Source organism: Pelophylax lessonae (genome assembly GCF_965119305.1).
Source record: "Pelophylax lessonae genome assembly, chromosome: 4".
Classification (NCBI taxonomy): Eukaryota; Metazoa; Chordata; class Amphibia; order Anura; family Ranidae; genus Pelophylax; species Pelophylax lessonae.
Window position 1 is genome coordinate 612,438,906 of NC_138771.1, and position 27,170 is coordinate 612,466,075.

The 27,170-nt window shown below is 41.3% G+C and overlaps 2 protein-coding genes across 5 annotated transcripts in view; both read left to right on the forward strand.

Annotated features, from left to right (window-relative positions):
* LOC309553574 (A.superbus venom factor 1-like) overlaps positions 1 to 27,170 on the forward strand; it is a 1,719,715-nt gene that overhangs the window by 1,632,581 nt on the left and 59,964 nt on the right. The window contains exon 41 of one of the 4 annotated variants that reach the window (XM_082254846.1): positions 20,523 to 20,534. The exons of the other annotated variants lie outside the window; for them this stretch is intronic. The gene's annotated coding sequence lies outside the window, so the exon portion shown is untranslated. Of the gene's footprint in view, positions 1 to 20,522; positions 20,535 to 27,170 lie in introns of those variants that run through there. 4 annotated transcript variants of the gene reach the window in all.
* The window catches only part of LOC309553573 (A.superbus venom factor 1-like), a 128,877-nt gene that overhangs the window by 41,743 nt on the left and 59,964 nt on the right, over positions 1 to 27,170 (forward strand). The window contains exons 9-17 of the mRNA XM_082254845.1: positions 304 to 424; positions 3,984 to 4,099; positions 4,952 to 5,098; positions 6,010 to 6,210; positions 7,144 to 7,335; positions 11,523 to 11,684; positions 22,583 to 22,712; positions 23,628 to 23,702; positions 26,508 to 26,708. Coding sequence (XP_082110971.1) covers positions 304 to 424; positions 3,984 to 4,099; positions 4,952 to 5,098; positions 6,010 to 6,210; positions 7,144 to 7,335; positions 11,523 to 11,684; positions 22,583 to 22,712; positions 23,628 to 23,702; positions 26,508 to 26,708 — 1,345 coding nt within the window. The remainder of the gene's footprint in view (positions 1 to 303; positions 425 to 3,983; positions 4,100 to 4,951; positions 5,099 to 6,009; positions 6,211 to 7,143; positions 7,336 to 11,522; positions 11,685 to 22,582; positions 22,713 to 23,627; positions 23,703 to 26,507; positions 26,709 to 27,170) is intronic.

A 27,170-nucleotide genomic window follows, 5' to 3' on the forward strand; every position in this document is an offset into this window, starting at 1 on the left:
GTCCGTGGCAGCCGCTCCGAGCTCGCGGCGCGCTGCTCGCACCGCGACCTCGGAGGTCGCGGTCCGAAGTAGCGTCGCCCCAGTGTGAATGGGGCCTCAAACTCTGGATAAAAAAAAAAATAAATAATAATAAATGACTAACACTTCTATTTCTGAAAGCTTCCTTTTATTTTACAGCATTTTTTTCATGCCTGCCTAACACTTTTGCACAGTACTGTATATATACACACACATGCACCACAGTTCTTGTCTTCTCTTTTTAACAATACATTCTTTTTTTTTCTCTCATATTTTATCTCCTAGATCAAAAATGGAGAAGGCACGGTTACCTTAGAGAGAAAAGATTTTGTGCAGAACTTTAAGAATGTTGAAGACATGCTCCAGTTCACCCTTTATATGTCTGTCACAGTGATTACTGACTCAGGTGAGTAAAGTGACCTTCACAGAGAATCCATTACATGTAACAATGATATTTTATTGCTATGTAGACACAGATACACTGAATGACCTTCTGGCTCTTTATGTATTTGAGACTTCTGGTGGCTCTGTCTTTTTCTAAATCACTTTGCCTCTCACCACTGAGCCCATTACAAGAACATTTCACCCTTGATGGTAAATTGTACAGTTGCAAATTAACTTTCCACTGAAAAAGCCAGCGGCGACAGCGTGACTCACTTTGCTATACACAGTCCTTGATTGGAAACGGAGGCGAATGGCATTTGATAGTTAGGGTTCCTTGAATAATCATCAAAATTAGTTCTTTGAACGACATTTAGAAAGAGATCTTCTAAACAAAAGTAACAGTAATTGGACCAACAATGCAATTGCGCTCCAACAATGGACCATCTGGAAAGTGCACTGTGGGCCTTTCCAGAATGTGGACAACCTAGAAGCAGTATTGGAGTCTTGATAGATAAGTGTGTTTTGTTTTATTTTGTTTTTTTCTGAGGAATTTTTGAAGATTTGGGTGTATTCGAATCTCCGAATGAACATAGTAACAAATGACCATGAATAAAAAAAAAATGTATAACTAAATTACCAAGCAATTTAGATGACGTCCCATAATGCCATAGTAGTTCTGGCCCATGGGGAAATTAATAAAAAATTTAAATGAGTGTGATAATTCGGATAACGAATGGATCCTAATTCTGCTGCATTCAGTAATTCGGAGGCACATGACACCAGTCGATATTGTTCAATCAGCCCATGCCATTTCTCTTGGTGGGTTGTACTAGCGTCCGAAAATATTGAATCCTTCGGATTCAAATCCATCTGATTCGATAATATATTGAATATTTAACAATCTTCCAGAAAAACTGAATCCACCGGGACCAACAAAATATAGGAAATTAATGCTGAAGGTATGAAAAGAATTCCAACAATGAATCGGGTCCACATAATGAATATGGTGAAATTAAATTCTACGATGTACGGATGCATCCAAACTAAATGAAAATATCCAGAGTGCACATGTTCAATTCTTAAGCTGCCCATAACCTAGTAGAATTTTGGATAAGTTCACATGTTTTTAAGGCGGAACATGCAACATGTTCCCAATGCTGAAACTGCTGCCCGATACCTCCCCCCCCCTTTCGGGTGACAATAGTATAAGTGTTTTTTTTGCCCTCTACTGGAAAAAGCAGCTTCTTGGTTCCTGGTGGGTGCAGACCTGTGCCACCCAGATGCAGAGAAGGGTATGCTTCTACAAACAGGCCCGATTTGTAGAAACCCAACATAGGCCATGGGCTTTTGCCAGCAACATTTTTCCATTTTAAAAATTCCAATAGGGGAGCTATGTTAGCCGCAAATGCATAAGGGGGGTACACTGTGATAAAGAGCTCCTATAATTTAAAAGAGGTAACTACCTTGAGTGGGGAGTGACACCAGTCATCAGCCAGGGATGCAGGATATAAAGGCATCAAAGCGAATTTCTGTCAATTAGTCTTCAGTCCTGAATAGGTACAAAAGGTCTGAAATATCTGCATAGGCACTGTCAAGGTGGTATAAGAGTCCTGCATATACAAAATTATATCATTGGCATAAAGGCCGATACATTCTGTCCAACCTCCCAGAGCTTTGCCCTTAAGGGACACTTATTGTCTAAATCCGAAGCCCAGTGGCAAATGAAAGAAGGGATAAAGGGCATCCCTGTCTGGTTCCTCTGCATAAAGTTAAAGGGGAGGGGGAACAATAGCCCATTTACCAATCATTTTAAGTGGGAGTGGGCATAGGAAATATGTACCTATTGTCTAAATTACAGCAACATGTTAGGTACTGACAGACTGTTGCTTTTCCTTAATTCCTGCAGGGAGAAATGTATGTTCTAATCAGCAAAAGGAATATACTTTACAGTAAACTTTTTTAGGTTCATTCGACCATGCAACCACTAAAGCTGACCTTACACCTGTAGAATTTCATTAGAAAATTGTCAGTTTCAGGACATTCTTCAATTATCTAAAAGTTAAAGGGGGCGCTAATATAATCATTTTTGACTAGAGTAAGTAAAAAAAAAAAAATGAAGAACAAAGATGGAAAATTTTTGTTAAATCTAATGGGAACTAACAAATTTCTAATCATTGGATTTGCTCCTGGACCATAAAATAGTGAATAGTCTTATGCCCATGCACTTGAAAAGGTCCAGAAGTAGAACATTCATTCATGAAAATCAATGCACTCAATGGTAGAAAACCACATTTGAAATTAGTCAAGTCCATGAAGGCACCACTGAATGGTTGGACGGGTGATCTTTACATTTCTTGCCTGAGCATTGGAAGGAAATTCTATATGTATAAGGCCAACATTAGATCAGTATTTATAATAAACGTGTTATCAGTGCACCTAATTTCAATCTCTCTTTTATCTACAACTCTCATATTGTAAACCCTCAAGTTCTGTAAAGCAGTTTTGTAGGCAACACAACACACAAAATGACCTGCAAACTCTTTTACAGGCAGTCCAGAGTCTCCAGTACCATCAAACTACACAAAAATAGCTCTTCAAAACCATTTTGTGACCCAACAGGCCCAAATGCACTTTTAACATTATATAAGGTCCTAAAATAGATCCAAGGCAGCCAATTTCCCAAATCAAACAAGATATTATAGACCTGTAAACATTACAACAATTAACAACTGGAACCTATGGATATTGAAGACCTAAAAAATATTAAGCAGTACCTATTTTATATGTATGAATTTATCACCTTAAATTTATGATCAGTGTAAGTATAGATGTCACTATTTAAGGCACTTATAGTTGAATAAAATATGCTGTTGGATGTGTGTTTGGTCTATTGAGTCTTAAAATATTTTTAGGTTGTTGTTTAGGCAGCAAACTAAGGCTATATAGAGTTTGTACATATACCAGAAGACATTGATGAGACTCCCGCACATTTAGATTTAGAAAAAAAAAAAAAACATACAGAGTTGAATATAGCATGAAGGCCCCTTTAGAATGAATGAAAGCCAAAATTTTTATTTCACAGTGAGAAGAATTAGAATATCTGACATGTTTTATTTGTTTACTAGCTTCAAAAGAATCCCCTTAAGGGGAAAATAACACCACAAATCTAGGGTCCTCACTTCAACGCCAAACTATAATCATGGATGCATCAATGAGCGTTAGGTATCCCTCAAAACATGATCATGCGCCTTGGCACGGTCAAAACATACACAAAAAAGAGATATATTTTTATTTATCTATATTCCCATAGCTGCATCCCAAAACTATAACTATATATACTTATAAATAAATAAAAATAGCTTTATTTGTTGTCTGCAACCCAACTGAAGAGACTTCCTTCACCTCCTGTTTGGGCACCTTTCCTCTTTACACCTAAAACAAATATTGTAATAGTTGGAAATATTAACTGCATGAAAGGATTATTTTCTAAGTACGAAAAAGCATTGTAGCTGTTTTATTTTATATTTATCTGTTCCATTTTAGTAATGTGACTTTAAACACCTGTTCCTTCTCTCTTCCAGGCAGTGAAATGGTGGAAGCCGAGTTAGAAAATATTCATATTGTGAAATCTCCCTATAAAATCCTCTTCACTAAAACGTCCAAGTATTTCAAGCCTGGAATGCCCTTTGACCTTACGGTAAGGATGACGTGCAGATTATCTAAAATATGTTGATAACATGTAGAAAATGAAATGTCTGGAATTTAACCTCACATCTTGAAGGCATAAATAGCTTCTACTGAGTTGGTCTAACCCAAACACAGCTATACTGCAGGAGGAATTATGGATTAGTGTTATGATTCAAACAGAAAGTAATGCTGTACACCTACCTGATATCACTCAACATTTGGGAATCACATAGTGCTCATTACATTTTTAAGGGATAAAAGTACAACATATGTCAAATTTAATTCTCTGATTCCATTAGAGAAATGAGCTTTCAATGAGTACATTGGCTAACATTTCCCTTTCCATTCTTTTCCCTTTCCTTTTCTATATTTCCCTATTCCCTTTTCCTTTCCCTTTGCTATCCTATGATTTTCCTTTCCCTTTCATTTTTCCTTTTTCTTTTTCCTTTTTCCTTTCCCTTTCCTTTTCCTTTACCTTTTCCTTTCCCTTCCTCTCTTCTTTTCCTTTCCTTTGTTTTCCGTTTCCCTTTCCTTTTCCTTTTCTTTCCCTTTCCTTTCTTTTTCCTTTCCTTTTCTCGTTTCCATTTTCCTTTCTTTTCCCTTTCCTTTCTTTCTTTTCCCCTTTCCCTTGACTTTTTTTATTTTCCTTTTTCTTTCCTTCCTGTTGGTGTGTCAGTTGCCACCCCAAAATCTTGTAGTGAAAATCTCTCTGAATAGTTCATAAAAGGAAAACATGCAAATTTTGTAAGATTTTGAGAAAACTTAGCAGAAAATCTTTTTTCTTTCACTGGGAAGGGGGTGCCTTTTGAAAAATGTTGCACCATATAATCTAAGGCTTTCTCTGAACTTTCCTATTCCTCAGGTGTTTGTCACAAACCCAGATGGTTCTCCAGCTACCCGGATCAGAGTGGTGGCGCAACCAGGAAATGTTGAAGGTTTGACTGGATCTGAGGGAACATCTCGACTAACCTTGAACACCGCTGCTAATATCAACCGCCTGCCAATAACTGTGAGTGACCCTCTGTACCTTTCTGCTCTGAAAGTAGGTCTCCTATTGTCTGCTGCAATCTCTGGTCTTCTCTACTTTATGTGATTGCTATCCCCATCTGTTATATTTGAAGGTAGCTGATAACATTCATCTAGTGGACATGACTACTACCATAATGTTTTATGGAACATCTACCTTTTTCTGTGTTGTTCATTCTATTTTTTTTTTTTTTTCATGTTATTTTTTTTCTGACCTTTATCGTAGATCTTTCTGAAAGGAATGTCATATGTGATGACAGTCATTTTAAGGGGGCTGTACATAAGGTGCACAATTGTTGGAGCATTGATTTGCAAGGAGATTGTAAAAGCATCTCTAGTGGTCTTTTGTGAAATGCCAACAGTCTGTAATAGTTCCTTGCAGCATATCCCCAGTATTCAACCATGCTTATAGCATGTCTGCAGTCTCTGACTGTGTCTTGAAGCATGTACAGTCTCTGACCATCTCCTGTAGAATGATTGCAGTGTCTGACCATCTCACGTAGCATGTCTACAGTCTTTGCTGACCATCTTCTGAAACATGTCTGCAGTCTCTGACCATCTCTTGTAGCATGTCTGGAATCTTTGACCTTCTCCTGTAGTATGTCAGGAGTCTCAGAAGATTTCTTGTAGCATGTCTGCAGTCTCTGACCATCTACTGTAGCATGTCTGCAGTCTCTGACAATTCCATATAGCATTACATACACTGAATACTTTATGTGACCCTTTGGTGATGTCAGGGGCCACACCTAGAGCCTTCAATGTCAGGTGAGTCTACCACAACTGCCTTACTATATCTGGAAATGGAGGCTGGTTCAGTGCGGGAGGAATAAATTCTTCATTATTTTATCAGTTTTCAAAATTAAACTTTAAATTATATCACCTTCTCCTCTATAGGTGAGAACGTCTCAGGGTTTGCAAGCGGACAGAGAAGCCTCTGCAACAATGACAGCGGTTGCCTACAACTCAAATGGCAATTACCTACATATTGGTATCACCACTTCCGAGGTCAAAGCTGGAGACAACCTTAATGTGAACTTCAACATCCGCAACACCAATGCTGCAGTTCAAAACCAAATCACTCACTTTACCTACGTGGTAATTCCACTGTTTTATTTATTCTCCATGGGATGTTAGCCTCTAGAATAAGATAAAATGCCACCCCACCAATTTGATAAGGCAAAGCAATTTAAACTAGGATTGTTGAATCCTTTGTTGGTTCATTTGGAGCCCCCCACCCAAGGACAAACCTTCCATCTATGTGTGATGAAGACCCGGTTGGCATCCCACCTCAATTAATTGGTGGATGACACAAAACATAATTTAAGCCCCTTCTCTTATAATGTCATTGCCTCAATGTTCATAGTAAAGTGTTTCCTTATTAGGACCATGGTGTTTACTACTACTGTAGGTCCCTACATGTCAGGCAGATGGCCTGTGTGTCCATGCTGCTGGTAAGTGCTGCCCTTACCATTCATGGTGCTTTAGGTGATGAGCTGTCACTGAGATAAAGCACCCTTACAGGCACAATTGGAAGAGATATTAGGCCATTGAGCTGTGCCTGCATTTACGTAACATTCTGCAACTGGCTGTACTTATGGCAATTGACCCCTGGCCCACCCTAGGTATTCCTCTGATTTTAAATATGTTATCATTAGAAATTACAAAGGCAGTTTTTTTAGACTGAGGTATTTGGCTGGTTATTGGGATTGAGGCATACATTTTTATTTTTATTTTTTGCTAACCCAACTTCAGAGACAAAGATGTTGTTAGGTTAACATATCACAGCTGTCATTAGAAACCACATTATGAAAACAGTTTTGTTTAGACAGAAGTGTTTTACAGCAGCCCAAAGGGACCCTGTGTTCAGTGGAGAGAAAAAAAAAATGGAAGCTTAATGTGTAGGACAGTGCTAACACAAATATTACCAGTGATGAAATGTTCATTTTTTTCTTTTCTTTTTTCTTTTTCATTGTCGTTAAGGAGGGCACTTTTTATTTGATTTTTATTATGTCTCTTACCTCTAAACAGATCATGAACAAGGGCAGGGTGTTGAAAGTAGACAGACAACAACGGTTGGCTGGCCAGGCCCTGGTGACAATGAACCTTCCGATCACAATGGATTTCATACCATCGTTCCGCCTGATAGCATATTATATTGTAGGAAACGACATTGTATCTGACTCCATTTGGGTGGACGTGGAAGATACCTGTATGGGAACGGTGAGCACAATCACTTTGCTTAAACTTAATTATTCTGCTCTTTTCCAACTCAGTTTATATGAATGCTGTATATGTAACAATAATATGATTACTGTATATGTAATAATATATTCATCCTGTAAACAGGTGCTTACTAAGGGGTTGTTATGCCTTGTGTGCGTGTGTATTTTTTTTTTTTTTTTGTAATTCTTTGTACTAAATGTTGTGTTGGTTACTTATGTTGCTTTGCTGAGTTGGTGCCTCTGGAAAGTCAGGGGTTGACTCTGCCTGTCAGGTTTTCCCAGGTTTTTTGAGTGGTACCACCCTCTGCTGGGGCCAACAGTTAATAAGAAAAGGAGCTGTGCTAAGTATGTGATTGCTACCTTACTTATATTTACCCCCTTGGCAGGAACCCTGCAGGGGTTCCAGGACATGAACTAACGGACTTGAAAAAAACTTTAAAGATTTCCTATTCTCCAAAAGGTATGAATGCCTCAAAGGGCAAGGGTGCCAAGAACGCACTTGTATTAGGAAAGGATATTTGTAAAGAAGTTATCTTTATCCTTCTGTTGTATTTAAATTGTTTTTAGTAAAATACTTTGTTGTTACAAGACACTATAAAGAGAAGATGCAGTGCAAAGGTCTAATGTGCAGGCAACCTAACCAGAGAAGTTTATATTGCAGTTGCTAAGGACTACAGTGTCTATGTGAATATAGCAGCCAGCCAGTCAGGAAGTGGAAGTGACCTGGCATAGGTGGCAGAGAGCCCCAGTAGTGAAAGAGCTTGTGTGCCTAGGCTCCTTTCCTGGCGAACGGTACCCCAAGCCCAGGTCCGGCTTGTGGTATAGGGCCACCCTTCCTGTAACAGAAGATGGAGTGAGGCCTCAAGGGAACAAAGTCAAGCTTCCTGGGATTCAAGTTTGATTACAAGCAGAGTCAAGTGTTAAACATTTGGGTCAGTGTCACTGGGATGAGGTGACAGGTAATTGAGCTGATGGAGTCTGGTGCAAGTCAAGCGACACTGGCTCAGAAATGACGCACGGCAATTTTTAAGGTTATAGGTAAAGTTTTCACCTAGAATACCTGAATTTATCAAAGTGAAATGTCCATAACAAAATTAAAATAAAATGAAAATAAAAAGAATACAAGTCCACCATATAGTGCCAAAATGATGTTCAAATATTCTACCATTGAAAATATTATCAAACACACACCGCCTCACGTGGCCTGGTGATCCCTCTCCCCAGCAGATAATGCCTCCCACTTTCACGGTTGGCACAAAACACTTGTGTAAAATATCCCGCTGTAAAGATCAAAAGTTGTCACGGTGTATCTCTGTATCAATCGTTAATGGCCATTAACATGTGAAAGGAAGCAAAGATATCCTCCAATAGTACAGTAAAATGTATTAAAAACCCTAAAAAGCCACTCACATTATAAAAACACAAAGATTGCATTGGGTTTAATAATACTACTTTGTGTTTTTAATATGTGAGTGGCTTTCTAGCCTTTTTAATAGATTTTACTGTACTATTGGAAGATGTATTTGCTTCACATGTTAATGGCCATTAATGTTCCTACGGAGATACATGGTGACAACTTTTGATCTTTACAGCGAGATATTTCACACAAATGTTTTGTGCCAACCATGAGAGTGGGAGGCATTGAATTTTGGTGAGTGCGTTATCCGCTGGGGAGAGGGATCATCAGTACACATGGGGCGATGTGTTTGATATTATTTTCAACGGGAGAAGATTTGTACACCATTTTGGTACTATTTGGTACTAATTAAAATTGAATGAAATTTGCATGATTTGAAGATTCGGATTTATATGAATCTCTGAATCACAGTAGTAATGAATTTCAACTAATAAAAAATAAATTATAATGAAAGCAACAAATTAATTCATATTTATTTGTTTCATATAAATGACATGATGCGATAATTTGTTAATGTTTGAAGCATCTGAAATAACGTAACAAGATAATGAATGATCCAAATTAATTTTAGTGAGTGTAACATGAATATTCTAATAGGATTCTTTTTGTATTGGTGTTGAACTTGAAAGACCATTCATTTCATTTGTATGTGCGTGTCCCAACAGACAAAGTCAGTTGGGAATAAGGAAATTAAGTCAACCTAATACCATAACAAATGTATACGTATTAATTCGGATGAATTTGTTTTATTCAGGTGAGAGCGGTGCGGTAATCTTTGACTCTGGGATAATCAGCTGATTCTTTTTGCATTAACATTTTTCATTATCATAAAAAAATGCACTACATTTGATATGGATACATATGGCAAAAAATGTAGTAAGATATAAATGTGAAATAAGATAATGATTCCTACGGTCCCTAGGTTCACACCTATGTACGTTTTTGTGTGCTTTCTGTTTTTTGGTAACACTCCACTGTCCATTTAACATGGTTTTCTATGGTACACGTTCACATCTATGCGTTTTTCAGCCGGTGCACTTTTAGAAAGGGTCGGGGACTTTTTTCTCGCAGCAGATTGGATTTTGTGTGTAATAGACTTCAATGGATTCACACCAGAAACGCAAGTGTTGGGTTCTTGATGCGTTTTTTTATTTGTCCCCCCTCCTGAACCATACCAGGCCACATGCCCTCAATACGGGGGGTTCTTTGAGGCAGAGGGGGGCTATTTGGTTGTGGGGAGCTTATCGGAATCTGGAAGCCCCCTTTAACAAATTTCAGCCCTCCCCTATATGATTGAGTATGGGGTGCATAGTACCCTTACCTATTCACCAAAAAAGTGTAAAAATGAATAAGAGTTTTTGACAATTCATTCATTAAAAAGTAGATCCATCATCAATCACACTGCCACCATCACTGCCAGACCCCAAAAATGAAAAAAAAAAAAGCTCAGCTCGCAACGAACGCTCCCAGCTATATGCAATGTTTTTAAAAGGGAACAAAAAAATAAACACAAAAAGCAAAATGCATGAAAATGCATGCAAAAACGCATCAAAAATGCAGGTTTAAAAATGCAAAAAGCACCACAAAACGTGCCTGAAAAATGCATCAACCACAACCGTGTAGATCTGAACCTTGACTTATTTTGTTTGCATTGGAAGAAGGTGGATCGGTCAGAATCTCCGAATCGTAACATAACAAATAAATCCAAAAATAATTTTGTTCCATTTGTAACTTTCGAATCCACGCCACTTCAGTTGATATCATCCAATCAGCTCATTCCATTTCTCTTTGTGGGCTGGACTAGCAGGAAAGACTCAGAGTGCATAATTAATTTCCCAAAAATAACAAATTAACGCGTTACCAATTACAGCCAATCTTCCAAAATAATGAAATAATCACAGGACTTCCAAAAATATTTACTCTCCCAAAATAACAAATTGTTCTGAAAACGAATCATTCTAACATAACGATTAAGTGCCGGTTCACACTTATGCGATGCGGGAAGGCTGCAAATTCGCAGCCTGTTCCCGCATCGCAAACGCACCCCTGGCAGTTCACACTGCCATATGCGATACGCTGGGGGTGTCAATGAAATGTTAACGACACCCCTAATTTGATCGCATATCGCAGTGCGATCTGTACAGTCGCACAGGATCAGATCGCACAAGTGTAAACCGCTGTGCGATTCGATCCTGATGCAGCTCAAAAAAAGGGTCCTGTGCGTCTTTACTGTGGGTGCAGTGCGAATTTAGCCATACAAAGTGTTTGGCTGAATTCGCACCGCACACCCGATCGCATGTAATGAAGGAGCAGTGCGCTCCGATATTACATGCGATCGCCGCAGGCGCATCAATGTGAACCGGCACTAAGACGAAATAGAGTGATTTATTTAATGAATGAAATCAAAATAAAATAAAACAAAATTTTCTATTGTGCACATCTTTAATGGACCCGTTTCTCCTGGCAGTTTAACATTTTCTGATTCTTTTCTCTTTCAGCTGGGAGTTTTGGAGATTTGAAACTAAAGCTAAAATGTGTTTTAGCTATTAAGGTCAAAGTAACAGGTCCCATCCCATTAGAGGCAGATATCTCATATCCAATCCCTGGCCCAGTACCTCTTGGTAATGTTTGTTGCAGTACCTACAGATGATGTCCCTTGAACCCAGGAAAACCTGCAAAGCCATGTTATGGACTTTACTGATATTGTATAAATGCATGTAATGTATAGTTTTGGTTTTTCTAACTAACATATTTATGTTATTTTTTAGCTGGAGGTGACGGGTAACACAGACCGAGACAACAAAGTTCAAAGTCCCGGTGCTTCCATGAAGTTAAAGCTGAAAGCAGATCACAAGGCCAATGTGGGGATGGTGGCTGTTGACAAAGGTGTTTACGTACTTAACAGCAAGCACAAGATATCCCAGAGCAAGGTGAGTACAACCACTCTATTGCAAAAAGAGTTTAGGCAAGTTCTACTTCATGATTAAACTTCCTGATACCTGTGTTACATTATTCTTTTTCTATTTTACTCTTCTCTGACTGTCTCAAGCCGTCATTTACCATTGCAAACTTACCTCTTTGGAATGTTCATTCCTCTCAGGAATTAAATGATCTGTTTGATGAGCCAAAATGTACTATATTTCTGAAAGTATTGGGACGCCTGCCTTTACACGCACATAAACTTTATTGGCATCCCAGTCTTAGTCTGTAGGGTTCAATATTGAGTTGGTCCACCCTTTGCAGCTATAACAGCTTTAGTGATGGACGAACATCGGCCGGGGCGAGTTCGCGGCGGGCCCCATTGACTTTAATAGGGGGCAAAATTTAAAAACATTTAGGTCATATTTTCCGCCACAAAAGATGTACTAGCTGTGCACAAATAGTCCCAGCACATGGACAATGTCATAACAGAAGTATTGCAATTGTAAAAGTTGCCCTAAAAAATTTTTTTTTATTTTTACAGCAAAAACTCTTTTTTTGTTTTTCCATAAATCAGCCAGAACTGACAGCAGCCGGTAAATACATGTCAAATACATATAGGGTCCATTCATACATCTGTAAAATGGGTCCACATCCATTCCACAATTTGGCGGAACCTTTAAAGACCCATTGGTTTTCAATTCCAGTCTGAAAAATTAGGCATTCACAGGATAAAGAAGTAAGTGTTGGCCAGTATTGGCCCCAAAAAATAGCCCACATGGGTTTACTTGACAGCTAAGAACGTAGTATTTGGTGTCTGGAGGTACATTAGGCATTCACAGGATACAGAATTAAGTGTCGGCCATTCCAGGCCCCAAAAATTTGCCCACATGCATTTACCTGACAGCTAAGAAGGAACATAGTATTCTGTGGCTGAAGGTACATTAGGCATTCACAGGATACAGAAGTAAGTGTCGGCCAGTATAGGCCCCAAAAATTAGCCGACATGGGTTTACTAGACAGCTAAGAACGTAGTATTTGGTGGCTGGAGGTACATTAGGCATTCACAGGATACAGAAGTAAGTGTCGGCCAGCATTGGCCCCAAAAATTAGCCGACATGGGTTTACTTGACAGCTAAGAATGTAGTATTTGGTGGCTGGAGGTACATTAGGCATTCACAGGATACAGAAGTAAGGGTCGGCCAGTATAGCCTAAAAAATTAGCCCACATGGGTTTACTGGACAGCTAAGAATGTAGTATTTGGTGGCTGAAGGTACATTAGGCATTTACAGGATACAGAAGTAAGTGTTGGCCAGTATTGGCCCCAAAAAATAAGCCCCAAAAATTAGCCCACATGGGTTTACCTGACTGCTAAGAACATTGTATTCTGTGGCTGAAGGTACATTAGGCATTCACAGGATACAGAAGTAAGTGTCGGCCAGTATTGGCCCCAAAAATTAGCCCACAATGGGTTTACTTGACAGCTAAGAACGTAGTATTTGGTGGCTGGAGGTACATTAGGCATTCACAGGATACAGAAGTAAGTGTCGGCCAGTATAGGCCCCAAAAATTAGCCCACATGGGTTTACCTGACAGCTAAGAACATTGTATTCTGTGGCTGAAGGTACTTTAAGCATTCACAGGATACAGAAGTAAGTTTCGGCCAGTATTGGCCCCAAAAATTAGCCCACATGGGCTTACTTGACAGCTAAGAACATAGTATTTGGTGGCTGGAGGTACATTAGGCATTCACAGGATACAGAAGTAAGTGTCGGCCAGTATAGGCCCCAAAAATTAGCCCACATGGGTTTACTTGACAGCTAAGAATGTAGTATTTGAAGGCTGGAGGTATATTAGGCATTCACAGGATACAGAAGTAAGTGTCGGCCAGTATAGCCCCAAAAATTAGCCCACATGGGTTTACTGGACAGCCAAGAATGTAGTATTTGGTGGCTGAAGGTACTTTAAGCATTCACAGGATACAGAAGTAAGTGTCGGCCAGTATTGGCCCCAAAAATTAGCCCACATGGGTTTACTTGACAGCTAAGAACGTAGTATTTGGTGGCTGGAGGTACATTAGGCATTCACAGGATACAGAAGTAAGTGTCGGCCAGTATAGGCCTCAAAAATTAGCCCACATGGGTTTACTTGACAGCTAAGAACATAGTATTTGGTGGCTGGAGGTACATTAGGCATTCCCAGGATACAGAAGTAAGTGTCGGCCAGTATTGGCCCCAAAAATTAGCCCACATGGGTTTACCTGACAGCTAAGAACGTTGTATTCTGTGGCTGAAGGTACATAAGGCATTCAAAGGATGCAGAAGTAAGTGTCGGCCAGTATTGGCCCCAAAAATTTGCCCACATGGGTTTACTTGACAGTTAAAAACATAGTATTTGGTGGCTGGAGGTAGATTAGGCATTCACAGGATACATAAAGTAATTGTCGGCCAGTATTGGCCCCAAAAATTATCCCACATGGGTTTACTGGACAGCTAAGAATGTAGTATTTGGTGGCTGGAGATACATTAGGCATTCACAGGATACAGAAGTAAGTGTCGGCCAGTACAGGCCCCAAATATTAGCCCACATGGGTTTACCTGACAGCTAAGAACGTTGTATTCTGTGGCTGAAGGTACATTAGGCATTCACAGGATACAGAAGTAAGTGTCGGCCAGTATTGGCCCCAAAAATTAGCCCACATGGGTTTACTTGACAGCTAAGAACGTAGTATTTGGTGGCTGGAGGTACATTAGGCATTCACAGGACACAGAAGTAAGTGTCGGCCAGCATTGGCCCCAAAAATTAGCCGACATGGGTTTACTTGACAGCTAAGAATGTAGTATTTGGTGGCTGGAGGTACATTAGGCATTCCCAGGATACAGAAGTAAGTGTCGGCCAGTATTGGCCCCAAAAATTAGCCCACATGGGTTTACCTGACAGGTAAGAACGTTGTATACTGTGGCTGAAGGTACATAAGGCATTCAAAGGATACAGAAGTAAGTGTCAGCCATTATAGGGCCCAAAAATTTGCCCACATGGGTTTACTTGACATTTAAAAACGTAGTATTTGGTGGCTGGAGGTAGATTAGGCATTCACAGGATACATAAAGTAAGTGTCGGCCAGTATTGGCCCCAAAAATTATCCCACATGGGTTTACTGGACAGCTAAGAATGTAGTATTCTGTGGCTGAAGGTACATTAGGCATTCACAGGATACAGAAGTAAGTGTTGGCCAGTATTGGCCCCAAAAATTAGCCCACATGGGTTTACCTGACAGCTAAGAACGTTGTATTCTGTGGCTGAAGGTACATTAGGCATTCACAGGATACAGAAGTAAGTGTCGGCCAGCATTGACCCCAAAAATTAGCCCACATGGGTTTACTTGACAGCTAAGAATGTAGTATTTGGTGGCTGGAGGTACATTAGGCATTCACAGGATACAGAAGTAAGTGTCGGCCAGTATAGCCCCAAAAATTAGCCCAAATGGGTTTACTGGACAGCTAAGAATGTAGTATTTGGTGGCTGAAGATACATTAGGCATTCACAGGATACAGAAGTAAGTGTTGGCCAGTATTGGCCCCAAAAATTAGCCCACATGGGTTTACCTGACAGCTAAGAACATTGTATTCTGTGGCTGAAGGTACATTAGGCATTCACAGGATACAGAAGTAAGTGTCGGCCAGTATTGGCCCCAAAAATTAGCCCACATGGGTTTACCTGACAGCTAAGAACATTGTATTCTGTGGCTGAAGATACATTAGGCATTCACAGGATACAGAAGTAAGTGTCGGCCAGTATTGGCCCCAAAAATTAGCCCACATGGGTTTACTTGACAGTTAAAAACATAGTATTTGGTGGCTGGAGGTAGATTAGGCATTCACAGGATACATAACGTAATTGTCGGCCAGTATTGGCCCCAAAAATTATCCCACATGGGTTTACTGGACAGCTAAGAATGTAGTATTTGGTGGCTGGAGATACATTAGGCATTCACAGGATACAGAAGTAAGTGTCGGCCAGTATAGGCCCCAAAAATTAGCCCACATGGGTTTACCTGACAGCTAAGAATGTTGTATTCTGTGGCTGAAGGTACTTTAAGCATTCACAGGATACAGAAGTAAGTGTCGGCCAGTACAGGCCCCAAATATTAGCCCACATGAGTTTACCTGACAGCTAAGAACGTTGTATTCTGTGGCTGAAGGTACATTAGGCATTCACAGGATACAGAAGTAAGTGTCGGCCAGTATTGGCCCCAAAAATTAGCCCACATGGGTTTACTTGACAGCTAAGAACGTAGTATTTGGTGGCTGGAGGTACATTAGGCATTCACAGGACACAGAAGTAAGTGTGGGCCAGCATTGGCCCCAAAAATTAGCCGACTTGGGTTTACATGACAGCTAAGAATGTAGTATTTGGTGGCTGGAGGTACATTAGGCATTCCCAGGATACAGAAGTAAGTGTCGGCCAGTATTGGCCCCAAAAATTAGCCCACATGGGTTTACCTGACAGGTAAGAACGTTGTATACTGTGGCTGAAGGTACATAAGGCATTCAAAGGATACAGAAGTAAGTGTCAGCCATTATAGGGCCCAAAAATTTGCCCACATGGGTTTACTTGACATTTAAAAACGTAGTATTTGGTGGCTGGAGGTAGATTAGGCATTCACAGGATACATAAAGTAAGTGTCGGCCAGTATTGGCCCCAAAAATTATCCCACATGGGTTTACTGGACAGCTAAGAATGTAGTATTCTGTGGCTGAAGGTACATTAGGCATTCACAGGATACAGAAGTAAGTGTTGGCCAGTATTGGCCCCAAAAATTAGCCCACATGGGTTTACCTGACAGCTAAGAACGTTGTATTCTGTGGCTGAAGGTACATTAGGCATTCACAGGATACAGAAGTAAGTGTCGGCCAGCATTGACCCCAAAAATTAGCCCACATGGGTTTACTTGACAGCTAAGAATGTAGTATTTGGTGGCTGGAGGTACATTAGGCATTCACAGGATACAGAAGTAAGTGTCGGCCAGTATAGCCCCAAAAATTAGCCCAAATGGGTTTACTGGACAGCTAAGAATGTAGTATTTGGTGGCTGAAGGTACATTAGGCATTCACAGGATACAGAAGTAAGTGTTGGCCAGTATTGGCCCCAAAAATTAGCCCACATGGGTTTACCTGACAGCTAAGAACATTGTATTCTGTGGCTGAAGGTACATTAGGCATTCACAGGATACAGAAGTAAGTGTCGGCCAGTATTGGCCCCAAAAATTAGCCCACATGGGTTTACCTGACAGCTAAGAACATTGTATTCTGTGGCTGAAGATACATTAGGCATTCACAGGATACAGAAGTAAGTGTCTGCCAGTATTGGCCCCAAAAATTAGCCCACATGGGTTTACCTGACAGCTAAGAACAATGTATTCTGTGGCTGAAGGTACATTAGGCATTCACAGGATACAGAAGTAAGTGCCGGCCAGTATAGGCCCCAAATATTAGCCCACATGGGTTTACCTGTCAGCTAAGAACGTTGTATTCTATGGCTGAAGTTACATTAGGCATTCACAGGATACAGAAGTAAGTGTTGGCCAGTATTGGCCCCAAAAATTAGCCCACATGGGTTTACTTGACATCTAAGAACGTAGTATTTGGTGGCTGGAGGTACATTAGGCATTCACAGGATACAGAAGTAAGTGTCGGCCAGTATAGGCCCCAAAAATTAGCCCACATGGGTTTACTTGACAGCTAAGAACGTAGTATTTGGTGGCTGGAGGTACATTAGGCATTCACAGGATACAGAAGTAAGTGTCGGCCAGCATTGGCCCCAAAAATTGGCCCACATGGGTTTACTTGACAGCTAAAAATGTATATCTGGTGGCTGGAGGTACATTAGGCATTCACAGGATACAGAAGTAAGTGTCGGCCAGTGTAGCCCCAAAAATTAGCCCACATGGGTTTACTGGACAGCTAAGAATGTAGTATTTGGTGGCTGAAGGTACATTAGGCATTCACAGGATACAGAAGTAAGTGTCAGGCCAGTATTGGCCCAATAAATTAGCCCACATGGGTTTACCTGACAGCTAAGAACGTTGTATTCTGTGGCTGGAGGTACATTAGGCATTCATATAAACAATAATTGTCGGCCCTGAAAGGCTGCAAATATTTGGCATTCCATGGACATGAAATGCCTTTTATGCCGCTGTATTTAGCGAAGACAAGGACCAGGAATTGTTGTGGGTGGATGGCGGTCTGGCGGATATTTGTGGCCTGGCATGAGGAACATCAATGAAACATGGTCTACTGGTCACATGTGTTGAATTCCTAAGAGATCCATGCCTCATTCATTTTTATAAATGTGAGGTAGTCTACATTGTCATGAGCTAGGTAAGTGCGCTTATCGGTCACGATCCCCCCTGCTGCGCTGAATGTCCTTTTGGACAGGAAGCTGGACGGGGGTCAAGCCAACATTTCCATTGCAAATTGTGCAAGCTCTGGCCAGAGGTCAAGCCTGCCCACCCAGTAGTCCAGGGGTTCATCACTCCTCAGAGCATCCACATCGGCCGTTAACCCAATGTAGTCGGACACCTGTCAGTGTAGGCATTCCCTGATGCTGTATCCGGAGTACAGCTGTCGATGGTTAGGCTGAAAGAAGGATCTCATATCTGAAGTGACCAAGACATCTTCAAACCGCCCTTTTCTTGCAGGCGCTGTTGGATTGCTACCCGCAACTGTCTCTCTGTGACTGGAAATTCCTCTGCCAGCGCACGCAAAAGCAGAATGCAGCATTTCCCGCAGCAAGGCCTGGAATTGCTGCATTCTGACCGTCCTCTGTGATTGTGGTAACATTTCCGCCATTTTTTGTATGTACCGGGGGGCTAACTACACTGCCACCCAGCACTGGTCCTTGGCCTTTATGCTTTTTATACGGGGGTCCCCCTTAAAACACTGGAGCATGAAGGCCCCCATTTGCACTAAACTGGAAGCGGTGTAGTGGCCTGCTTCCAGCTCATCATCGAGGATAATGTCGTCCTCATTCTCTTACCCCAATCCACGCATAACACCAGGGATCCCAGAAAGGTTTAACGCATCCTCTTCTTGCTCCTCCTCATCCTCCCCAGCACCATCCTCCTCTGACTCCTCTTCAGACTCCTGCTGTAGACTTGTCTCAGATGGAGTAGAACCCACTGGGAATTCATCTAACATTGCGACTTCCTCATCTTCCTGCTCCTTTTCCTCGACGGCTTGATCAGTGACACGACGCAATGCACGCTCCAGAAAGAAGGCGTAAGGTACGATGTCACTGATGGCGCCCTGGCCGTGACTGACCAGTTTGGTGATCTCATCGAATTGGCGCAGAAGTCTGCATGCGTCCCGCATGAGCAGCCACTGGCAAGGTGAAAAAAACCCAAGCTCCCCAGAACCTGTCCTGCCGCAGAGTTCGTACAGGTAGTCGTTAACTGCACGTTTCTGCTGGAGCAGCCTATCAAGCATATGCAACGGGCAGTCACAAATAAAACGCCAAGGCGTTTATCTACTTGGGTTTTAGACTTGGTTCCTGAATGCTCCATCGTTTTGGCTTTGCACTCATGCCTGTGAGAGAGTGGGATGTACAAGCTCGAATTAATGTGGATTATTAAGCGTGTCTGACCCCCTATAATTAAGGGGTCCAGTGGTTCTGGTAAGCGGTACCTTTACATTTCACTGGGTGATCGTGTGGAGGTGAAGGCTGTTCTAAGAATCACTTCTATCAAGTCTATGTTTCTAATATTGGCTGTTTATTTTAACCCAATTGATTTGGACATTAGAGACTTTATTTTCTTACACGATCTTTGCACATTGGAATTTAACTGTGATTTATATTTAATTGCTGAGCGCTACAATTTTTCACTTTCTCATTTAGCACGTTATTTACATTTATGTGGCAGCTTGCATAGTGGAAGAGATTTCACCTAAATCACATTTATGATTAGTGTTTATTTAATTTCATATCACATTCATTTGCGTAGTTTTGTTGGTTCACCAATTTTTTCCACGGGTTACATGCTTGACGGCCATCAGAAGGTTCACCCAGTGGGCAGTAAAAGTGATACACCTTCACTGCCAGTGTTTGCTTGACCATGTGTCTGTGGTCAGATGTATCTTGGCACCAACACTGTGTGCCAGAGATATATTCACTTGCCGCTGAACATGGCCATACAGCTCTGGAATGCCCTCCTGGAGAAATATTTCCTGCCTGGGACCTTCCATTGTGGTGTTCCAATGGCCACAAATTTACGAAAGGCCTCAGAGTCCACCAGTTGATATGGCAGTAGTTGGTGGGCTATCAGTTGCGACAAGCCAGCAGTCAAACGGGCAAGAGGGTTATCCGGCGTCATCATTTTTTTTTACGCTCCAACATTTGGGCCACAGAAGCCTGCCTTTTTCCAGAACAACGTGACGACGGCATGATGGAAGGTGGAGTGGAGGACAATTGTGAGGAGAGAGGAGAAGGAGAGGAGGCTGGATGGTTAAAGCCTGGAGTGTGGCTTTGTGGGTTCTGACGTTGTTACTTCCACTGGGCTCGGTGATGGGAGTTCAGGTGCCTTCTTAAGGCGGTTGTCCCTAGGTGAGTGTTGGGCTTACTGCGACTTATGTGTTGACTACAAAGGCTGCAGATGGCAACACTGTTGTCAGCAACGGACACATTGAAAAAAGCCCACACTGCGGAGCCATGTGCCGGCATCCTGGAAGCGACAGATGTGACTGTACATGGTTGATGGCTCGCTCTTGATACATTTGCAGTCTGCTTTGTACCTCTTGTGCAATGCAAGTTCTGCCTGCCTCTCCTACCTATCTGCCGGTCTGTCTCTCCCTCTGAACTCCCCTCCTGTTCCTCTCTTGTGGCCATCCATGTGACGTTCATAGACATGTCATCATCCACATCACCTTCCCCACCACCAACATTCGAGATCTCGGAGTAGGCAGCAACAGCGGGGACCAACCTCCTTGGGCTGATCTGGGTACTGTCGTCAGACTGCTGAGTGGCGGCTGTTGCTACCTCTTCTTCCTGATCCGATGCCAAGAATGGCTGCGCATCGCAAATGTCTTGTGATGGATCGGAAAATTATTCCAATGACTCAAGCGGAGGGTATGCGGTGGTGGTGGTGGTGGTGTTTGTGGTGGTGTCTTTGGGGGTGCACACAGCAGAGATTGAAGAGGGTGCAGAAGAGGAAGGCTGAGTGAGCCACTCAACCAAGTCTGGTGCGTCCTTTGACGTAATCGAACGCACCTTCTGAAACTTCACACTTTGGCTCCGGTCTACTGCTCCTGCCAAACCCCTACCACCTCTGCCTCTTCCTCTGCCTGTCATGTTTTTAAATTACCCTGTGACAAAAGTCTCTAGATAATCACAGTATATCTGGAGAAAGGTATATAACACCCCGCTTCAATCTGTTGTATTGGGGGGCCACAGGTTTATCACACCAGTTCTACATATAATTGGCCAGTAACTGTTGTCACTGTGTGTAGCACAGTGAACACAGCAAAAGAGGCCAAATTTTTGCAGGACTAAAATACACTCTTAGAAAAGTATAATGTTAAATAACACCCCACTTCAATATGTGGTATTGGGGGGCCACTGGTCTATCACACCAGTTGTTCAAAAAAATTGGCCAGGGAGTTTGGCACTGTGTGTATCAGAGTTAACGCAGCAAAAGAGGCAATATTGTGGCAGGACACAAATACACTTAGGAAAGTATACTCAGATAACATCCCGCTTCAAATCCACTATAATATGCTTTCTATATTACAAAGTATATTATACCGTGGATTAAAACCCTATATAGTGCACTGCACACCTATACCAAATAAATAGCAGCCCTTGAACTTGAAATGACTTTTGTGGACATTAACAGAGCGATTTGTGTCACTGCTGATCTGTCCCTGGAGCACACTGGACACCTGTCCCTAAACTGAAAAACTGCACACCTATACCAAATATATAGCACCCATAACATGACTTTTGTGGACATTAACAGAGCGATTTGTGTCACTGCCGATCTCGATCTGTCCCTGATGAACACAGCATACCTGTCCCTAAACGAAAAAGAAAGTGTAGTAGACCTATACCAAATACCAGCCTTCAAAAGGACTTTTGTGGATCTTAACAGAGCTATTGGTGTCTGGCAATCTGTCCCTGATGCGCACAGCCAACCTCTCCCTATGCTAACAAAAAGCAGACTGTGAAATGGTTGACAGCTCTGGTCTATTTATAAGGTAGGGGGCATGTCCATGTGCTGAAATGTTTCAATTGGCTGTCCCGTTCCACCTGACGGCTGTGTCATGGGTCAAAGTTCTCCCCAATGTAAACTAATATGGCTGCCTAGAACAACGCCATGTGTTCGCAAACTTGGCGGGTAGCGAACAAGCAAAATTCACTGTGAACCGACCGCCGGGCGAACCGCAAGGCCATCTCTATTAGTCACAGTATTATTTGTGGTCCGCCAGATGAAAATAGAAGTAGGAAAGCCAAAAAAGAAAAAAAGTAAACTAATGCAGCCATCACGTTTTAAGACCTGGTAGGCTACAATATAATGTTTGATACCACTTAAAATATTCCTGGCATCCTGACTTATTCTTACAGAATGCACTGTAAGTGTACATTGCATTGCTCATACATCGTGTGCCCTAATAAAAAAATGTAAAAATAAAATTGTTTATTGGCAAAAGAGATTTATAAAGTCTCTCATACTCTTCTCAAAAATAAAAAAAAATGACTTGCAAATATTTTTTTACATTTTAACTTCTGCTTTAAATTTAAATATAAAATAATATGTCACCGCTAAATTTAAAAATAAATATGAGCTAGATTAAAAAAAAAAAGGGAATATTGTGGCTTGAAGCACTGCCCTATCTTTTTCTCTATCCTATTTAGGTGTGGAACTCGGTGGAGAAGGCAGATCTTGGATGTACCCCTGGAAGTGGTGCTGACAGCATGGGGGTGTTTTATGATGCTGGTTTGGCTTTTCTATCCAGTACAAAGACGACCACTGCTCAGAGATCAGGTTGGCTCCCTTTTATTTTCCTTGTATTGTTATAGTATAACAAAAAAAAAAACATTTTTCATTTTTTATTTTTGGATAGAGTGGAGAGGAATTAGAATGTCTATTGAGTTGATATTGCTGTCTGTGCCCCCGTGAAGTGGGGTTCACACTATAAGAAAATCAGGCGAACCATCGTCCGATTTTCTTCGTTGTTTCACAATAAATTGGAAGCGATGAACGAAAATTCGTATGAAAATTCTCGTGCGACAAAAGCTTTTTTTTTTTGTTGTTTATTGTTTCTGATCATGCGGTCTTTCTTTTCTGATTTTTCTGGACAAAAATCATTAGAAAACAGTACACATTAAACGAAAATCGTTAGTTTTTCCCATTTGAGAAACATTTAGGAGTTTGTCCCTTCGAGAATTTTTGTACGAAAATTCAGAATCGGCTGTCGAAAGCTGTGTACACACTATACGAAAATCGTATAAAAATTCTTTGGACGAAAATGTTCACCCAATTTTCTTATAGGGTGTACGAACCTTTAGGGAGATTCCCCCTCACTATTTGTTTTGTTTACCATTATCATTAAAAATAAAAATAAAATAAAATCCCCAGAAAAGTAATAGAGGGTAAATCTTCCGATGGGGACATTAGTTCTGGTGACAACCTGGAATTCCCTCACTTTTTGTTTTGGCAATGGGACAGGACATGAAGGTAAATCTCCCCTATTGATATCGAAAAAAAAAAAAAAATCTGAAACCTTACCTTACGCTATGCAAAATTAACAAAAAAAAACTTTTGCTAATAGCTGTACTTCAAGATGGATGTACAAGAGAAGGTCTCTCAATGGGAATGGTGGACAGTGACACATCTGCATTTCCATGCTGCTTAAAACAAACTATGTTATGTTTAATATTTGATTCTCTTGTAATTTAGAACCTGTGTGTGAGGCTCCTGTGGCACGGAAACGACGCTCCACAGCCCAGCTGATCGAACTGCAGAACACATATGGTGAGAAAATGATTCAGTAATATCTGTAAAGGTCCAGTAATCTCATTAAAATTTAAATGTCACCTTTAAAGAAAAAACTCCAGGCAAAAATCTAAATTTCAGCATCTCAGCGATATCCCCTATATTTACCAGATGTCCTACCTTTCATATACTGCAACCATCTTCTTCACAATGCAACAGTTCCTACCTAATATCACAGGAATGGTAAGTTCCCATCTAGTGGATAACTGAAGTTCTGCTTCCTTAGTCACATGTCTTCCCCCAGCCTGTGATTGGATAGTTAAGGAGCAGTAATATATGCTAAAGCTCCACTTCCCAAGTCAAATATCCACCCTCACCCTCTGATTGGATAGAGAAGGAGCAGCAGCAGCAAAGGCTAAAGTTCTGCAAACTTAGTCACATGTCTTCCCCCAGCCTGTGATTGGATAGTGAAGGAGCAGTAATATAGGCTAAAGCTCCACTTCCCAAGTCAAATATCCACCTCCACTCTCTGATTGGATAGAGAAGAAGCAGCAAAGGCTGAAGTTCTGCATCCTTAGTTGCATCCCTTACCCCAGCCTGTGATTGGATAGAGAAGGTGCAGTAATATAAGCTAAAGCTCCACTATCCAAGTCAAATGTCCACTTCCACCCTCTGATTAGATAGAGAAGGAGCAGAAGCAAAGGCTGAAGTTCTGCATCCTTAGTCACACCTCTTCCCCCAGCCTGTGATTGAATAGGGAAGGAGCAGTAATTTAGGCTAAAGCTCCACTTCCCAGTCCAAAGGTCCACCTCCACCTCAACCCTCTGATTGGATAGAGAAGGAGCAGCAGTAAAGGCTGAAGTTCTGCATCCTTAGTCACATCTCTTCTTCCAGCCTGTGATTGGATAATGAAGGAGCAGTAATATAAGCTAAAGCTCCACTTTCCAAGTCAAATGTCCACCTCTAGCCTCTGATTGGATTGAGGAGCAGCAGCAAAAGCTAAAGTGCTGCATCCTTCTGCATTTATTCCTCCAGCCTGTGATTTAAGAGTGAAGGAACAGCAGCACAGACTAAAGTTTCACTTCCTTAGTCATATCTCTTCCCCCAGCCTTTGATTGGATAGTGAAGGAGTAGTATTACAGGCCAAAGTTCCTGTCTATCAATGTCTTACTAAGTCAACGTCTTTCCTAAGTCGCATTTCCTCCCCCAGCCTCTGACTAGATATGGAGGGAGCAAGTACACAGGTAGACTTTTGGGTTTCTTAACCACATCCCTTCTTCCCAGTGAATAAACAGAGAAGGAGCAGCAGCACAGGCTAGTTTTTTTTTTTTTTTCGTTCAACCCAGCAGGCTGAACAAAAAAACTGAAGAGCTCGAGAGGAGATCCTGTACTAACAATCTGATGTTGATACAGCAATCTTCTTGTTAAGCTTTTATGTTCGGCCAGAACACACCGGTGGCTTAGAGCGCTGATCGGATGCCGATTGGCAGACCTTTTTCGGTCATGCCCCTTCGACAGGAGCCAGACGTTCGGCTGACTTCTATCGATCTGCCGTACACACGGGCCAAATGTTGGCTGGTTTCTATTGAACTGGCCGATACCGCCCAATATGCAGCCCGTGTGTACTAGTCTTTAGTCACATTGTTTTCCCAAGCCTGTGATTGGACAGTGAAGGAGCAGCAGCACACTGATGAAGCCATTCCTGTTGTATAGCTTCCCACAACCATGTTAACTTTTTCAAGACAAAGCCTGCTTTGCTAAAGGAAGCTTTAATTTACAATGTTCAACCTGATATTTACACACTCAGGTGCATGAGCAGTGGATGCTCCCCTTCTGCTGTTCAGAAATTGCTCATTGCTCCAGGAATCCCCAGAAAACTCTTGAGGAATCCTGGTTGAAAAATCCTGCTCTAGCCATTCTCTGCTGTAGCTAAAACTATATAAAAGATTTAGGATATTTTGGTAAATATAAAAGATAAATCAATTAATAAATGAATACTCTAATAGAAGAACAAAATGAAACAAAATTGATCATAAGGGCTGGTTCACACCAGATGCAGCGCAGTGTGTTTTTTTTTTTTTTTTTTTTTTTTCTGCATCAAAAATATGTGAAAAGTAGATTATAAAGTATGGGTTCCAATGCGGATAGTTCAAGAGCAGAACAAAAAGTACTGTAAATGCATAAAAATGCACCAGAGTGCATTTGCAGGCATCAAAAACACATTACAGCAAAAAGAGACCCCCAGTAAACTTTGGAGAAAAAAAGGCGAAAAAAACGCATAGAAGACGCATCAAAAATGAGAATGTAGAATGCATTTGGAACACATCCAGACTGCATTTCTGTGGGGTGAACAGGCCATTAACCATTATAGTTTCATATTAAAACCAATTACTGGGTGAATTAGTACCCACCTCCAATATCTCCCACCAACCCTTTCCCTACCAATCCCAATGTTTAAAAAAACTCTCCAACAAGCTTTTTTTACTTATTTGAGTCTGACATTGTGGTAAAGGCCACAGCACCTCTTCCGGAAGTACACACTGGTAATTCACCACTGCAGTCAGTACCAGCCAACCTTGTTTCCTCCCATCATATTGACGTCATCATGCTGCCGCTGGGGTCCTCAGGATTTGTGTGTACCCCATCAATGGACAGCGATGTGGGAATATAAAGAAAATAGAAGACTCGGGACCTAATAAGCTACATGACCTATGATGTATAATTGGGCCATTTAAGTTCTTTTTCAAAGTGAGGGGATTAACTAGAAGGTGGTGAGGGGGTAATGTTTGGGGCTGGAGACAGTTTTAAAAATGGTTCTCACCATACACTTGTTATCTTTTTTAGCCGCCAAGTATGAAGAGCCAGTAAGACAATGCTGCAAAGATGGCATGAGGGAGAACCCCATGGGTTACAGCTGTGAGATCAGAGCCACCTACATTATAGAGGACAAGATGTGCGTGGATGCCTTCCTGGATTGCTGCACCTACATTGAGAAGAAGAAATTAGAAGAAAAGTTTCAGAAAGATATGGATGTTTTGGGAAGAAGTAAGAAGTAATGTCACACTGTGGCAATGTGAATTATATATGAGAACATGGGAGATAATTGTCAATGAGGGTCTGGCCTAATTCTTGTGCAGTCTGTGTTAATTAGGACAAAATAAAAATAATAAGGGAACCTAATTAGAGTTGCAGTGGAAGGCAAATTGTATGGCAGAATAAAGATGGTACCCCCATACACAGAAATATTTCATCTCCATGCCACCCATACCATTGGATCCACTGGTTACAGTTCTCAGTGACCTCAATGCAGTGCAGACCTTCTGAAGACCACGGCTAGTTGAAGCTGCAGGTTTACACCAAAAAAGTCCAAAATTGTGTTTACAGAGGCATAAACACATGTAGGCCACTATGAATTTAAAAACATGTCCACATTATTGGTATCATTTATTGGCAAGTTGAAAGGGAACCTTTAACCACTTCCTTCCGAAAATTAACTGCAGTCCATAG